The 16439-nt window shown below is 35.2% G+C and overlaps 1 protein-coding gene across 1 annotated transcript; it reads right to left on the bottom strand.

The window, feature by feature from the left end:
- Positions 1 to 10849: 10849 nt before the first annotated feature.
- Positions 10850 to 16160, bottom strand: LOC112282900 (uncharacterized). Its single transcript, XM_024521040.3, has 16 exons — positions 15845 to 16160; positions 15207 to 15392; positions 14796 to 14848; positions 14599 to 14648; positions 14324 to 14426; positions 13903 to 14017; positions 13750 to 13820; positions 13433 to 13508; positions 13289 to 13351; positions 12859 to 12930; positions 12466 to 12567; positions 12128 to 12202; positions 11853 to 11963; positions 11556 to 11675; positions 11269 to 11325; positions 10850 to 11072 (listed from the first exon to the last, which is right to left on the bottom strand). Exons 1-16 carry the CDS (start codon positions 15917 to 15919, stop codon positions 11013 to 11015), a joined length of 1389 nt encoding a protein of 462 aa, XP_024376808.1. The 5' UTR covers positions 15920 to 16160; the 3' UTR covers positions 10850 to 11012.
- Positions 16161 to 16439: the final 279 nt, after the last annotated feature.

Here is a 16439-nt window from a genome sequence, read left to right as displayed (position 1 = left end):
GATCTCAATCAAATCTCTAGAACTACAAGAAGAAGCAGCAGAGGTATCAGCAATATGCTCCACCGACGTCATCGAACTAAGTACCCTCCATACAAACGGGACAACTAGGATCATTTTCTAGCCCTACATGGGACAAGCCTAGTAGGTATATACTGGTGGAGACACCCAATATGCCAGATGGAGGTACAAGAAGACCACTTTGTTGTTTCCATTGCAGACAGATTGGTCATTATGCAAGTGAATGTCTCTATCCGAGAGCCAGTGATGATTATACGCAAGTATGTGTAAATTGCAAGTAGTCGGGATATACTTATTAGTAATATAATGCTCCGTTCAATTTCAATAATCAAAATCAATAGATCCAAAGCCAAGAAAAAATGGAGGAGATAAATCAAGGTCCTTAAGATTCACCACTTCATCGAGTAGAAGTAGTCCAAGCTATCCTTACAAGAAGTCAACAAAAGAAAAAAGGACCAATTTAATATTTGGGTGATCTTGAAGCGAAGGGCCAATTGGACCCAATTACGGAGATATCCCATTCAGGTCCTGATATGGGCTCCTTACTCAGTATAAGACGAGAATCGGTTGTATACCTCAATGAGGTATTAATTATGGAGGCTTCGATTCCGTGTCAAGCTATTTTGTTCTCTACACAGTTTCGAGAAATATCCTTTTCGTTGAAAGATCTTTTAAGAGGTGTAAATTCCAAAGAACCATTATCAGTCGAATTGGGAGAACAATCTTACTCATTGAAAGAACCAATTTTACAAGCTCCATCAAATTCAATTCTAGTAGCTATACCAATTTCTAATATAGAGAAAATCAATTTATCTGTATTGGTGTCTAGCACTGGAAAGAAGAAATGAACATTGAGAATTACCACTAATACAAAATCATATGATATTCTAAAAGATTTGGGCACCATACAGCGCAAGATCTCTATGAAGCAACTATTGGCGATAGCACTTGAGTGCCGAACTATCTTGAATTCCTCATTAATTCATCGCAGATCTCAAAAGAAAGAAATCTAAGAAGTAAATTTGAATCTCGATCCGGGTGCACCTACGATTGATGTCTCAATTGATGGAATATTATTATTGGGAATGTAAGTAGACGGAGGATCTAGTGTAAATCTTATGAATGCCGCTACAATTGAGGAGTTGGATTTGGATCACTTATTGCCTACTACAGTAGTTTTAAGAATGGCTGACTTCACTCAAGTTAAATCTATGGATATTTTATGAAGTATTGATATAGTAATTACGGAGATTACCTACAAAATTGATTATATTGTTTTTCAATTACGAAGCTCTATATTGTCATAATCAATTTTATTCGGATGACCATGGTTGTATCAAGCTAAAGCTCGAAATGACTGGGGCCCTAGTACATTGACAATTGGGAAAGGTAATGATAAAATTGTGCTTGAAATGTACCCTGTCCAATATCATGGAGAAACTCAAGTTGTTAGTTCAGAAATCACATTGAATTATGAAGATGAGTCTACAGAAGAAGAAATTGGTGCACCTGACTCAATTTATCCTGATACAAGGCAAGTTGTCGAGCACACTAGACTGAACTACCAATGCAGAGGACCGGGAGAGTATTTAGTTCCTCCATATGTTATTGACGATTCTGATCATATGATTGCATATTGGATGAATAGATGGGATGTTTATCACGTTAGTACTATGGAACTGGACTTGGAAAGTTCTAATGTTTCAAATTTTATTTTAAGATTTTGGAATTGAGCAAAATATTAGTCCAGAGACACCTAAAATTTCATGATGTCAACCAATTAATTTAGGTATAGGGAAGGCTCTCCAAATCATTCAAATTTACGATGGCATAAAAGGCAAGGAGAAAGAAATTTGGTTTAACGCATAAAAGTGCTTTAGCATGGTCGTATGCAGATTTGAAAGGAATTCCAATTGAATTTTGTGAGCATCGAATTATATTGGAGGAGAATGCTATACCAGTACGCCAAAGACAACATTGACTTAATCCAAAATACTCACTTATGGTAAAAGAAGAGCTACATAAACTCTCGGAAGTTGGATTTATCTATCCAATTCCTTTCAATGAATGGGTTTCACCAATTGTTATGGTGCCAAAAAAAAATGGAAAAGTTTGCATCTATCAAGATTTCTGAAAATTAAATGTGGCTACTAAGAAGGACTATTTTTCTTTACCATTCATGGATAGTATATTGGATGCTGTCATTGGACATGAATGTTATTCATTTCTTGATGGATTCTCCAATTATAATCAAGTTAAGATTGCAAAAGAAGACATATTAAAAATTACTTTTACTATGGATTGGAGGACCTTTGCTTATAAGGTTATGTCGTTTGGACTTTGTAATCCACCAGCTACATTTCAAAGGATAATGATGCAAGTGTTTCAGGATTATCTATGAATTTCAATGGAAATATTTCTAGATGATTTCTGTACATTTAGTACAAGAACCAGGCATTTAGAATGTCTCAGTTAATGTTTGAATCAATGTGCCAAATATGGAATTTCTTTAAATTCAAAAAAGTACCAATTTGGTGTGCCTTCTAATAAACTATTGGGTCATATAGTTTCGATGGCATGAATTGCTACAAATCCGGATAAAATAAAGATTATAGTAGAATTAAAGCAACTAGACATTATTACGGGTGTTCGAACATTTGTCGACCATGTCAGTTATTATCAGCAATTTATCTATCTATTCGCAGTTATATAGCTTCTCTTAACAAATCTCTTGAAGAAACCACCAACCGATGGGACCAGTCCATTTTGGACAAAGGAATGTACAATTGCATTTAAAACATTGAAATAGAAATTGGTTTCAGCACCAATATTGGTGGCACCTTGTTAGACAAAACTATTTCAAGTTTATGTGGATGCATCTAAAGTCACGATTGGTTCTGTGCTAAGCCAGAAAGATGACCAGGGTTTTGATCACCCTATTTATTATGCAAGTCATCAATTGGTAGCAGTTGAAAGAAATTATACAATAATCGAAAGAAAAGCATTGAGAATGATTTATTCCATATAAAAGTTTCAACATTATCTTCTTGGTTATAAATTTTTTTTCCATGTCGACTATGATGCTTTAAAATATATGATTAATAAGCCTCAATTGAGTGGTCGTATTGCACAATGGGTTCTACTCTTGCAGGAATTTGACTTTACTATTCAGGTAAGACTAGAGAAATCACATTCCAATGCAGACCATTCATCTCGGTTATCCAATATATTGAGTAATGAATCCATTAACGATGCACTACCTGATGCGGAACTGTTTGTAGTAGATATAATTACTCTAGAATATAGTGAAATAATTCAATACTTGACATTTCAAATACTTGACCTACTCGAACTTCAGCAATGCTATTGGTACCAATTCTTGAATAAGCGCCTTTCAAAAAATGAGGAATTGATTTTGTGGGACCAATTGCACTAGCCTCGAGAAATGGACAAAAATGGTATATATTGGTAGGAACAAATTACGTAACAAAATGGGCTGAAGTAGTAGCTACAAAAACTGATAGTGCAAGTACAATAGCAACTTTTTTGTATGAAAATATTATTACACGGTTTGGTTGTCCACGAGAATTGGTTAGTGATTGAGAAACTCATTTTATAAATAGTACAATCGAAGCACTCACAACTAAATATGAGATAAAACATCAAAAGACTACACCATAACATCCTAGAGCCAATGGGCAAACGGAAAAGACTATTGGAATTTTATGTAAAATCTTAACAAAAATAGTTTTAGGAGCAGGAACAGATTGGGACATTAAGTTGTTTGTAGCTTTATGGGCATACCGTACTACATATAAAGTTATTACTAATGCTACCCCTTTTTAATTGGTTTATGGCCAGAAAACAATATTACCTATTAAATTGGAAGTCCAAAGTTTACGAATTGCTATAGATAATAGATTGGAAGATGAGGATTCACTACGGCACCGTTTAGAAGAATTAAAAAAATTAAATGAAACTAGAGCCAATGCATTAATGATAATAGAAATGACACAAAAATGAAGGAAGACTTATTATGATAGTAAGCTTAGACTAAAGGCTTTTATGCCAAATGATTTGGTACTTCTTTATGATAGTCAATTTAAAATATTTTCAGGAAAATTTCAAGTTCGATGGCATGGGCCATATCGAGTTATTGAAGGATTTCTAAATGATTCAATACAATTGGAAGATTTTATGGGTACTAAATTTATGACACGGATCAATGGTAATGGGCTCAAACTTTACTATCCATAAACCCGGGACGGATTTTCTGTTACAAAAGGGAGAGTCGGTCCAATTGATTGGACCATAGTAAGAAGTAGGAAGGAGGCTCTTGACAAGCATCGTGTTTTCTTTTGTAGTTAAGGAGAAGATGGCGAATATGATATCTGAGATAGTAAGGATGGAGATCGATTGGAAGGAACAGCAAGAACGACTACAGATAGAGGTTGTGATGTTGCAAACTAAACTAGCCGCATTAACAAAGGAGGCCAATAATTTAGTGTAGACCAATACACCAGTTTCAGCGATATCACCTACGGAGATACCTTTGAAACCGACAGAAAAATGGTAGAAGATGTTGGGGGAGCATGACAACCAAATTATCCAATGTGAGTCTCAAGTACGGGAATTGGATTTGTTGAATGAAGATCTAACAGCACGTTTGGATAGAGAACCCTCAAACACTGAGGCAGATGACGAAGATATAAAGAGGAGAAGGTCACTAATTCAAAGGATGGTAAGCCAACGCTACTACGTCTTTATAAGTTGAGGCTAAATAATATTTGCAAGGACTCTGCACAATTAGGAGTGGGCCTATGTAGAATAGGTAAATTAACTTTGTGATAAGTTACTGGTTGGTTATTGACAACTTTGAGAATTAGACAGATGATTAGGTAGTTTAGTTGGTAACAGTAGGTTGTTAGTGAAATAAATGGTTAAGAATTCAAATGATCATAACCTTTAGAATCCGCTAGCCGATGGATCATCTTTTTGGTAGGATAAATAGGTTGAAGAAAGTAAGCCGAGGGCCATACTATGAGAGTCATAAGCCGAGGTAAGCTTGGTGCTACCTCTTTATTTTCTTTATTATTTGCTTATGAAGAATTATGATTGAGAGAAGTATTGTTGAATTGATAATCCTAGAATGGATTATGGATTGAATTAAGAAAAAAAGTAGTAAGCCTTGATGTTTTGCAGTTTGATAATTGATTTTAGATAGCTAGAGTATAATCAATTGTGACACTAATAAACCCAATTCATATAATCAGTCTTTCTCCATGTTCGAACCCACCTCTATTAGTTCAATTGCTTTGATCTACTGAAGCTTGAACGCAACGAGAACAACAAGTATGCATGTTTGTATGTATGTAGAATCCTTTTTCTTTGATATCTACCATGTTAATAAATTTAAAATCTTATTAATTCAAATCCTCTGCATAGTGCTAAAGAAAATTCAACTACTGTGAAATTAATTTTTATTATAGAACATAAAATTTTCCAAGCATTGTCATTGTCGTCCTAGTAATTTAATAATATATTTTTTCTTTAATATTCTCTATATTTATCTCAAAATTTGTAACTGGAATAATATTATATTAATAGTATTGCTAAAACAAAATTGTGGGCATTGCTTTAAGCTTGGAAAAGAGATTGGTAGCCATCATCAATTCTTAAACAAATTTGTGGGCTTTCCAACACTCACACACAAGGGAGATCTTCATTTCTCTCCATAAAAAATTACAAATAACTGTCAAAATTAGCATCCAATGGGTAATAATAAAAATTCTAATATTGAAGAGGAATATTACTAAAATTATATATGAATACTATAGTTTGTCTCAACATGAATATGTATTCACTTACAATAATTTGGACAAGTGGTTTAAGAACATTACTACCTATTGGTGCCAATGGAGATGGTTGATTGGTGGCCACTGTGGCTATATGGTGCATTTTCCAACGTGGCTCTAGGGCAGTCTCCAACCACTCAATGGTGTGGCCAACTTAATGCCAAGCCCAATGTTATATGATCGTATCACACTAGCTTTTTGGGGATCTCACTATTTGTTATGGATATTCAACAAGAATATTTTAGAAATATTATTAGAATATTATATGAAATTCTAGAAGGTTCTAAAATATTTTTAAAATATTCTAATATAAGTTTCTAGAGAGATTTATAAAATATTATAGAAGGTACTAGAAGATTCTTAGAATATTTTAGAAATTTTAGAAAGTTTTAGGAAGACTAAGAAAGTTATTTGAGAAACTTCATAAGATTGTTTTATCTTCAAGTAATATGGAAACTCCTCTAGAAGCTTTCTAATACCTAATATATATTGGAGTCAAGGTTGAGGAGATCCTCAGTCTCAACAATATATCTCTTGGAGCTCTAGCTTATCTTTTTTGATATTGATTTTGTATTCATCTAATATAATCAAATTGTTGGTAGCTTTCTTATTGAATCTCTTATGTTCAACTTCTTGTTTGGTCTTCTATATAGTATATTTGTGATACTTCTAATTTTATACTTTTATCCCCTTTTCATTTTAAGAAATCCCTCTTCCATAATAAAATGAGAAAAAAAGTTACTTTTATTGACTACCCTATAATGTGGTTGGTAGAAGTTACGCTTGACGCTATCTGCCTGTACCTACATTAACTCCTTTAAGGCCCCACTTCAAACCTTGTCTCAACATGATAGAACAATTTCCATGACATATTGTCAAAGAAACACTATATTTTGCAGTAGTTGGTGAATAGACCACAATGGAGATTGTTCTAAGGTTGGGATAGCTTAGCTAGTCATTGGCAACATCATTGGCGACAATAGTGGCCATGTTCTAATGCAATGGATTTAGAGCTTAAATCTCATGGCTGCCATTGACTCTTTTTGATTATGGAACAAAATGAAATGTTTATTTTTGATATATGTGTTGCGTTTTTTGAGGTGTTGAAGGATGTAATCTCTTAAGTAGTGATTGAATTCAAATCAATAATCCACAAATAATATTACTTTAATCCTCAAGAATTATTAACTATGCTTCTAAGGATTTATAATACAATATAAAACATAATAGAAATAAATATAAAAACTTTGATGATATTGCATTTAAAAACACAAATATCAAAAAAAATTCCATAATTTAGTTTTGTGCAATTCAATTAATAATTTTTTTATGAGTACTCTTGTAAAACTTTTAAAGTTTGATTCAAAAAGTTATCTTCATAAAACACATATATATATATATTCATTTGAACTTTGAAATCAATCATGAAATGACTTCAAAAATGTTCAACAAGTTACAATGGTTTTCAAGATTTCACAACTTTGTCAAAGTATTTCTTAAAGTTAAAAAATTATGCAATATAAGAAAAATAACAACAATTTTTATTAAGTAATTATATATTTTTTATGTTTGATTTATGGATATATATTTTTTTTTGACATAAAGTTGAAATATATCCTAAAGAAAAATCATTTCATTCATGAGGTTATTAAGTAAAAAATAAATAAATAAATAAATCAATTATATTTTTTTTCAATTTGTTTTTCATTTTTTTTAATTAAAAACATACTAAAAAAGGTGTTACTGTAATTTATATGATTTCTAATTTCAAAGCACGAACAAAATCCAGATGATAGTTTCACCATCACATTTTATGAAAGTTTTATTTTCACACGTCCAAGAAATTATGAATATGCAATAAACCAAAAACAATGAGATTCATTCGGTTCCATTGTTAGTGACCTTTTCTTGTGCATTTTTATAGTTGCACAGGTTATTGTTGTTGTTGTTGTTTCTTTTTTCTTTTTTTGGTTTTGGTTTGTTGTTTTAAGTTCTTATATTCCTTCATGAATGTAATGGATGTTTTTTCTCATCGTTTTTGCATGTAAGAGTGTTCTTGTTTTTCTTTTTCTTTTTCTTTTTTCTTTTTTGGTATTAATGGAATGTGGTTTTTTGTAAAAGGGTTTGCATTGTAATTACTTATCCTGCAGCATATTGTTATACATCAGTAACTCCTCTTAAATGTTTCTCTTAACAAGAAAAGAAGAAATCCAATACTACTGCTATATATATATATATATATATAGGAACACTAAATCTCATTTCTTTTCAGTTGTGGTAATCATTTGTATTAAATAAGGTAATTCTGCAATATTTTAGTCATTGTGCTTGGTATCATTCCCCAACTTCTCAAGGCTTAAGTGGTTTCATTTTTAGTTGCAATATTAACAAGAATACTCTACTACTTTGAATATTTTATTCTGATATTTCAAGAAATAATGATTCCCCTTGTGCACTTTGTTTGCAACTGTACATGAGTGGCTTCACATTATTTTTAGAAATCATGTTATATGCTACATTGTTCCTGTACAATGCACATACCTGCACTAAATTTCTCTTTTTTTATTTTTATTTTATTACAGTATTGGAAAATTTAATAAAAACACATAAGAAGATGAGGTAAAGTACTGTGAATCAGAAATGTGCGGTGTTTGATCAACTGTGAGAAAGCATTCATGTCCACAAACCAATTATGTGCAATATGACCACTTTAAAGTGTCCTTTCAGAAGTTATAATATTGAGGAGGATAAAAAACATATATGTATATAAATGGGGAGAGAGAAAGAGAGCACACCTATTTAAGAGCACCCGCTGTTGAGTAGGAGATCTTAATGATGTAGGGAATCTGTTTTGCATAAAAATGTCTTTGCATTTTTTCACATTTTTACATAAATATGCATTGAAAAGAAAGAAATATTGTGAAAACATTTTAAATCCGTCAGAATATAATTTACTGTGTAAAAATGAAGAATGAAAAAGAAAAAATCAGCTTGCTATAAATATTCACATAATGGAATGATCTTTATGGAAAAACATTATAAATACTGAATTTTAATTACCTACATCATTCTTTGAAATATCAAAATTATTATTATCATTATTTATTGGAAAAAAATTATTCTAATATATATACCAAAAATAGAAATAATAATATTTTTAATATATGTTAGTTACATTTTAAAATTTATTCTTTTATATGAATATATATATATATATATATATACATATATTCTTCCATATTTAATTTAATGTATTGAAATGTAAAATTTTAAATGCTTTATTGAACAAAATGATTATAGATTTAAAAATTCTATTCATTTATTTCTTATAATTTAAAGCTTAAAATCTTATTAAGATTCATCATAGGAAGAAAAGTGTAAATATTTTTTTAGTTAAATACACTTGTAAATTTTCCAAGTAATTTTTTCAAAAAAATTACCATTAAATAATTTTAAAATTTATCTATAGTATAGTTCAAGTGTTTTGACTATATATATATATATATATATATATGTAAAATAGTTACATAATGTAAAATTTAATCTTAACTAGTCTTATTTTTATAATGTATACTTTTGTTGACAATAATGTTGTATCATTCATTTGTATGACTTCCAACCTCTAAGTCAATTTTCCAAGCTTTATATCACAATTCCTTCAACAAAAATGTTTTACTCGAGTACATAATTTATTTGACTAATAAATCACAAGAGTTGTACGCACAAACCCTATTGTTAACCTCCTACATTGTTCTACAACTATGAATACACAAGAGTCTATATAAGTCTCTTTCTAAACGATTAGTTTTAATTTGCGAAAATTTTGATGTATCTGGATAGGTGCAAGAATGACTCAATAAAGATCGACAATTAACCATAATTCATTACAGTTTGATGTCAGGAGCTTGAAGAGAGTGAGTAATTTGGGTTCCTAAACAATTTTCTGTACATTTCGAAGGTTTTAGCTTTACATGACAGGAGGTGAAGTAATCTGACCAAGCGCACAATGTCGGTGACAAGACTTTTTCAGTTTCACAAATATTAAATACCCAAGGTGATCATACAATGCCAACAAATCTGTTGCAATTTTTTTAGTTTGCAATCACTCTGTCGCTAACTGTAACAATGTAATCAGCAGTCTTTTGAATCTGTTACACCTCAGGCTGTACACACTTTCTTCAAAGTCAATGTTCTGTTTTTATTGACATATCTATTAATTTTGCAAAACCGTACACAAAAACGCTATTTTGATATTTTAAAACTACTTTTGAAATGAGAATATATTCACTAATTCATGAAGAAGGTAAACTGCCTATCATCTTCTTCGTTCACCCCTAAGGCAACGCTGATGTTTCTGCATTTTGTGTAGTCAGCTCCTGACTATTGAGTACGGTTTTTGGCATAGATTCGGGAGAGGAATTTGACAAGTCCAATTTGCATCATTGACACGTTCGGGAAAATAATTTGGTGCACATTCCCACAAGCAAAAGACATTTCCTACAAAAAGAGTTTTATATCTTCAACAAGAAAGATTCAGAATTCCCACGCAGCAGCACATACACCGCAGTTTTCATCTCAATCTCGAAAACAGTTCGTGCCAGGAAAAATGTACCTTAAAGTTGTTTCATTCGATGAAAAGTCATATCTCTGGAAGAGCACCAAGCATGGAAGCAACAGCAGTGTGCAAGCAGTGCGCTATGGATCTCGTCCATACAAAGTGGACGCATGTACTGGAAAAGTATTGCCTGTTTGGCACAAAATTATAGTTGAAAGTTGCGCTGCATTGATAATATGATTGTCTGGAGATGGGACATTTCTGTCGTCCTTGGTTGCTGCTAGTCAGAATGTTAGAGGTTGTTGTTACATTATTCTTTTGGCTCTCTCCTGTACTATCTTGTATATTTTGGAATACAATAACATATGCAGCAGTTCATTGCGACTTCGCACATCAGCTTACTCTGCATGAGCCCTGAAAATTGAAATGAAGCCAGATATACTTGGAATTGCTTCGAAAGCTTACATGTTGAAGTTCCCTTGCAAATTCACTATTCTAAATAATAAACGCTCCGAAACCTCGATTGTATAGAAATTAACTCAACAGCTTAAGAAAAAAGTTACCAGAACAAAAATACGAATAACTTATCTCTTTGAATACCGATCAACGAAACCCTTGGCCTTGGGTGGAGCTAGATACCGTGCCTGCACAAAGGTTGCAACAACATGAAGAGAGTCGATCTAAACCGTGAATGTGTGCGGATTAAGGTAAGGTCACACTGCAGTCTAGGTTGCAAATGTGCTACCGTACCTGATATGGAGAAGGACTAAAAACCAAACATTGAAATAAACTACAATCGACTCTAATTTCGCACAACACTTCCTGCATTCCAGATGGTACCTGAATAAACATGCGCTCTGCATCGCTATCCTTCCCTTGATCCTTCAGTAATATACCCTGTAACATTGCATGTGAACTAGTTGAAATCCCATGTGTTGCTACGACCCCATCCATAGCAGTAACATCAGAGTACTCGGGAAACGAAACTTAGAGAATCGAAATCGAACATGAAGAACTGTGAAGCTAAAATAAATTGACTGTCTGAAGAGCTTTTTGACAAGATCGTGGAGTTCCTTGATACCAAGATGTTAATAAGGCTAAGTGACACACAAGAACAAAAACTTTACCTTGGCCAAGTATCCCCTGAAATCATCAGGATAGGAACTGATTAAGTTGTCGTACACAGCAATTGCATCCCCAGTGTGACCTTCCCAGGTTGAGTAGGCCTTCCCAAGTAACATTTCAACCTGATTCAACATTTTAATCACATCCTGTTAATACAAACGGGAAGACCGAAAATAAAAAGATCACAAAACCCATTGTTCTTATCCAAGAATATAACCTTTATTTGACAAAAATATTTTGAACAGTTCCTGCCCTTGGTGATTAAAGCCAAAACAATATAAACAATAGGAAAACCTTACTTGTACAGGATCCACGCGGTCATCTGCATTTCCACTTCCCTCTTGTGATGATGGTGGGGATTGAGGACCTGCATTCAGTCGAGTTCTTGCTGCAAGCATCTCTCCAACAGCCTGATCACGTAATATATCCAATAGATGAGAGTCCATAACTGTGTTGCTACATCTCTAGGCGGAATTTCAATTGAAATCTATTTTTTCGATCCAGTGGTTTCTGACTTAATCCAATGTCCATCAACGACGATTCAGTGATAGAAACTTTTTTGAAAAAGACATACCTCACTCGGCTTGTTGTCTGCTAGCAGGGCACTGACAAGTCCTTGCAACAAGCCTATGGTGTCTTTTGGAGCAGCCTGCAGCCAAACAGTACCGAGTTCCAAACTTAGCATAATTTCATCTCATCATAGCTAGAAAGTAAGAAAAAGCTATAAGTTAAGACGAGAACACCTAGGTCATAGTTTCAAAACAAATCTGAATGTAGGATACCAATTAAAAAATTTGAATTTTTTTGGTTTCATAGCTGTTTCACGTAGAGGCAAAGGCAAGCGCAACGCTTCAAGATATGTCCAAGCACAGATACATCACTTGTACAGACGATTAGAGATTTTGATCATACTCTGACGGCGCTCCGGTAGGCTGTAGCACTGCCTGCATAGTCACCAGCTTCATATCGAACTTCACCAAGTAACCGCTGGGCTTCTACATCCTTGGGTACTTTCTGTAAGACAGGATTGACACGCAAAACAGAGCACTTGCATGAGCGGTGCAGAGGATATTAGATTACTGTGGAAGAAAAATTAACAGAGATCTGATCAGATATGTCCTTGGACATGATCGAACTTACTTTCGTACATACTACATGAAAGTTAACAGATAAATGGCAAATTAAGCTACTTGTTACGTGTCCTTTGATGCAGTCACAGAACTTGCTATATATACAGTTGCACTTACATTGTTTTTCTCACACGTATTTTGTCCTGTCAACATTTAATTTTGAACAATAACATACCTGGACAAGCTTGGTGAGATACGTGGCAGACTTGCTGTACTCTCCCAGTTCTGCATATGTAACACCTGCACCCTGCACCAATTGTGCACAGTATTAAACGTACTTCGCAATGTACGCCTTTCCCTACAAAAAGATCACCTTTAAAATTCCAGAAAATGGATGCCGATATCAGTATATTGAAGTATCTTGCCGAAAAGCCCAAGGTTCAAAGAGATCAGCCATGTTCAACTTGTTCTGAATAACATAATCTGATTTGAGCAATGTTAAACCTAGTTCTTTTTCATTTACCAGGTAGTTTATTTACTCTTCTTTTTCTTCAAAGCAATTGCGATTAGTGAGGATCTTACAGGCAACTTATAGGCATACATTAAATTCGAATTTGAGCTTTACGGTCAACTTCTAGTTTCGTGGTTAAATATGATAATCTTACCTCAAGAGCGTCACGATCATCTGGTGAAGTCTTCAGTGTTTCTTCAAATTTCTCAACCTGGGCCTGCAGAATGAGGCGCAGGATGATTGTTCAGTGCGTCAACAAGAGAGAACAGAACATATAAATGGATGTTCAGTGCATAACCTTGAGTTTAGCAGCTTCTTCCGGAGGCAGCGTTGGTTGCTCAACCTGCTGCTGATTGCTTGAGACCCCGCTTGGGCTATGCTTCCCAGACATCCACAGAAAAACATGAGATGATAATTACAAGGAAATTGCTTCATAATAATCTGCACGTAAAGAGTTGATTTTGAAATAAAACTTGACTTCCAAATTCAACGGAGCTAGATAAGCCCCGCTGGAATATGATAAAATGCTGAAAAACTAAAACATTGGCATCGTATTCCATTTCTTCCTATTTGGCTGCCTTCAAAGTGATATTGTTCCAGTAAGCAAGTACATACCTCCCGCTGGGTAAAAAATCTCCTAGAGTAAATATGAGTGCAAACACCACTGCTGCCACTCCAATGCCGATCTGGACCAACCCTCATACAGGTCAGTAGCAACTCACATTGACACAAAGTACAAGAGTAAAACTTGAATAAGATGATACTTACTCTTGCACCAATACTGTCGGTCCACTTAGCAACTTCTGAAGCAGGAAGAGGTGCATCATAATCGATGGGTAAGAATTTCCTATACTCCTCTGCTTCCTTCAGCTCCTTGGCCTTCCTAAATGCATCTACCAGCCTAAGTTAGTCATTTACATCGAGACACGAAATCGTTCAGACCCCATGAAAAAGTTCAGCAACAAGGAAGACATTCCATCTCATCTACATGGGCTAATATAGAAGCACTCTGGCATATTGACGCACGAAAACTCAATAATCTACAAGCAGCTGAGTAACTGAATTGATTACTTATAATAACAACGAGACACCTATTTATGTGTTGAGACATGGTACTCTCCATACTCTTCATTTACACGAATGAAGAGGTCCCACGAGTTCCGTATGACAATGAACGAAGACCATATACCTCCTGATGACTGCAAGTCGTTCTTCGAAATCGTCGTTAGTGACCACTGCCTTCTCCTTTTCCTCTGTTCCTTCTAGATCTAATGCTGGAGCTTGCTCCGATACTGCCACATCACACAGGATGACGCTCTCTTACACAAGCTGATAAGATTAGATCTAGAATATAATATTACAATCTTCTATATGCCAGAAATCGTAGAGATTTTGATACAGATTGATTAGCAATTTTCAAAGTTGAACTGATCGGTTCAAAATAACAAGGAGAAAACAGTGCACCTGCAGTCGTCGCATCATCATTGACCTGCTGTTTTTGGGCCAGGATCTGCCTGCACAGCTTCCAAAGGGTCAGTTCCAGCTCATGCATTAAGCCACAAAAATTGAAAGCAAAAGTAGAACCTAATGTTTGCATCTGCAAGAGAAAAACTGATGCTTATTGGAACGCAAGACAAATGTCACTTATATCGTATACTCACTGTGCTCGAGCTAATTGGTCTTCCTCATTCTTTGGTTGCGGCCGGTTGGCTTTCTGAAAGAGTGACAAGCAAATAAGTTCATGCTCTACTTAGCAAACGCATTTAGATACACCGTTCTGAAAAGGTGTTAACCTAAGCTATAACTCTGCGATAAACTACGAGCCCTTAAATTGTATGAACCGAGTGAAGAAAATCGTACACTATACAGCATTAAAATAAATAAACAAACAAACAGATAAATAAAATCCACTAATATTCATAAGAATCAGAAGCTCCTATGCTTCAGTGAAGAGGGAATATAATGATTATTCGGTCCATTGGCAGCTGACTACGTCAATACATCCCAAATGGTGTGACTGTGCAGTAAAATTAGGTTCTTAGACAAGAATTAAGTTAAATAAGTGCACAAACCTTTTTTTTCTTCACAGGTTGACGACCGAATCCGGACTTGCTTCCGTCCGTAGCTTGAATACTTAGCCTTCTCTGAAATTCGTGCTTTTTATTCCAAGTATTAGCAGGCGGGATGTATCTCCTCAAGGATTTAAATAAAATGGCTCCATATCCAATCTGGGGAACATTGATGTCGAACCTACGCACCTGCAATTACTTACGCCAAGTCATGGAAAAGATGGAAAACTTGAACGAAGTCCTTTCCACAAAAAAATATAAATAAATGAGAGGGGGGGGGTGTGTGTAGAATAAGGAGAAGTAGGGATGGAGGGAGGCGCTGCGGCGAACGATAAGTTTTAAATTAAGAATCCTGAACACATCTGGAACACTCTGCAATGTACAAAAGCCTGCTTGCTCAGTTGCACACTGACGTTGAGCAAATCGGACGCGTGGATATCTTTCAGTTAAGCCCAAAACCACAATACAAATGTCTCAAAAGAGCTGCTAAAGACACGAGTGAAGAAATGCACCCCCCCCCCCCCCCCCCCCCCCCCAAATCGAGAATGCAGAATTCTGCATCACCCCTCATGGACTCCAGTGCCAAATTCGGAAACGACCTTCCGAGGCATCGAATAAAACAAGAGACCGTGACTGCTCACCTCTTCAGCACCCCCTTGAAAACGGCGTAACCCACAGCGAAGGGTGTACTGAGGTGATGAGACCCCGATCGCCATGGCAACAACCTTCGAGATTGCTCACCAACTTAGCTGCAAACCCCCACAATGCGCTTATTCATGCAGACACATCCAACCCACAAACTCTAAAACACCACACACACGCTGTGGCTTACTGGCTTACTGGCTTACTAAATGGCTGGGTGTTGCTGACCTCCAGAGTCCTACAATTTACTGGCTCACTTCTACCGTCAGGCAATCACCCACACCCTCGAAGCATCACACGACACTCCATCCCACAGCCCTCGGAATTACTCTCAATATCCGTCTCCTTGAGCTCTTCCGTCGATGCTTCGAAGGGTTCATCCACCCACCTGGAGCTACGTCGACATAGCCTCGTCCTTCGATTGGCTCTTACAGGATGAGGTGCTCCGCTGGCGCCTTAATGCGGAGTATCTTGGTTCTCCGCTTTGAGCTTCATGGCAAACCCCTGCGTTTCTGCTTCTCATATTTGTTCTTTTGCACAACACTTCCAAGCAATGTAGAAGCTCATGCGCATCGCTTCAATCCCAGTGTGAAA

The sequence above is a fragment of the Physcomitrium patens genome, chromosome 5, assembly GCF_059467195.1.
Source record: "Physcomitrium patens ecotype Gransden chromosome 5, ASM5946719v1, whole genome shotgun sequence".
NCBI classification, from domain to species: Eukaryota; Viridiplantae; Streptophyta; class Bryopsida; order Funariales; family Funariaceae; genus Physcomitrium; species Physcomitrium patens.
This window is presented reverse-complemented; position numbering and strand designations above follow the sequence as displayed.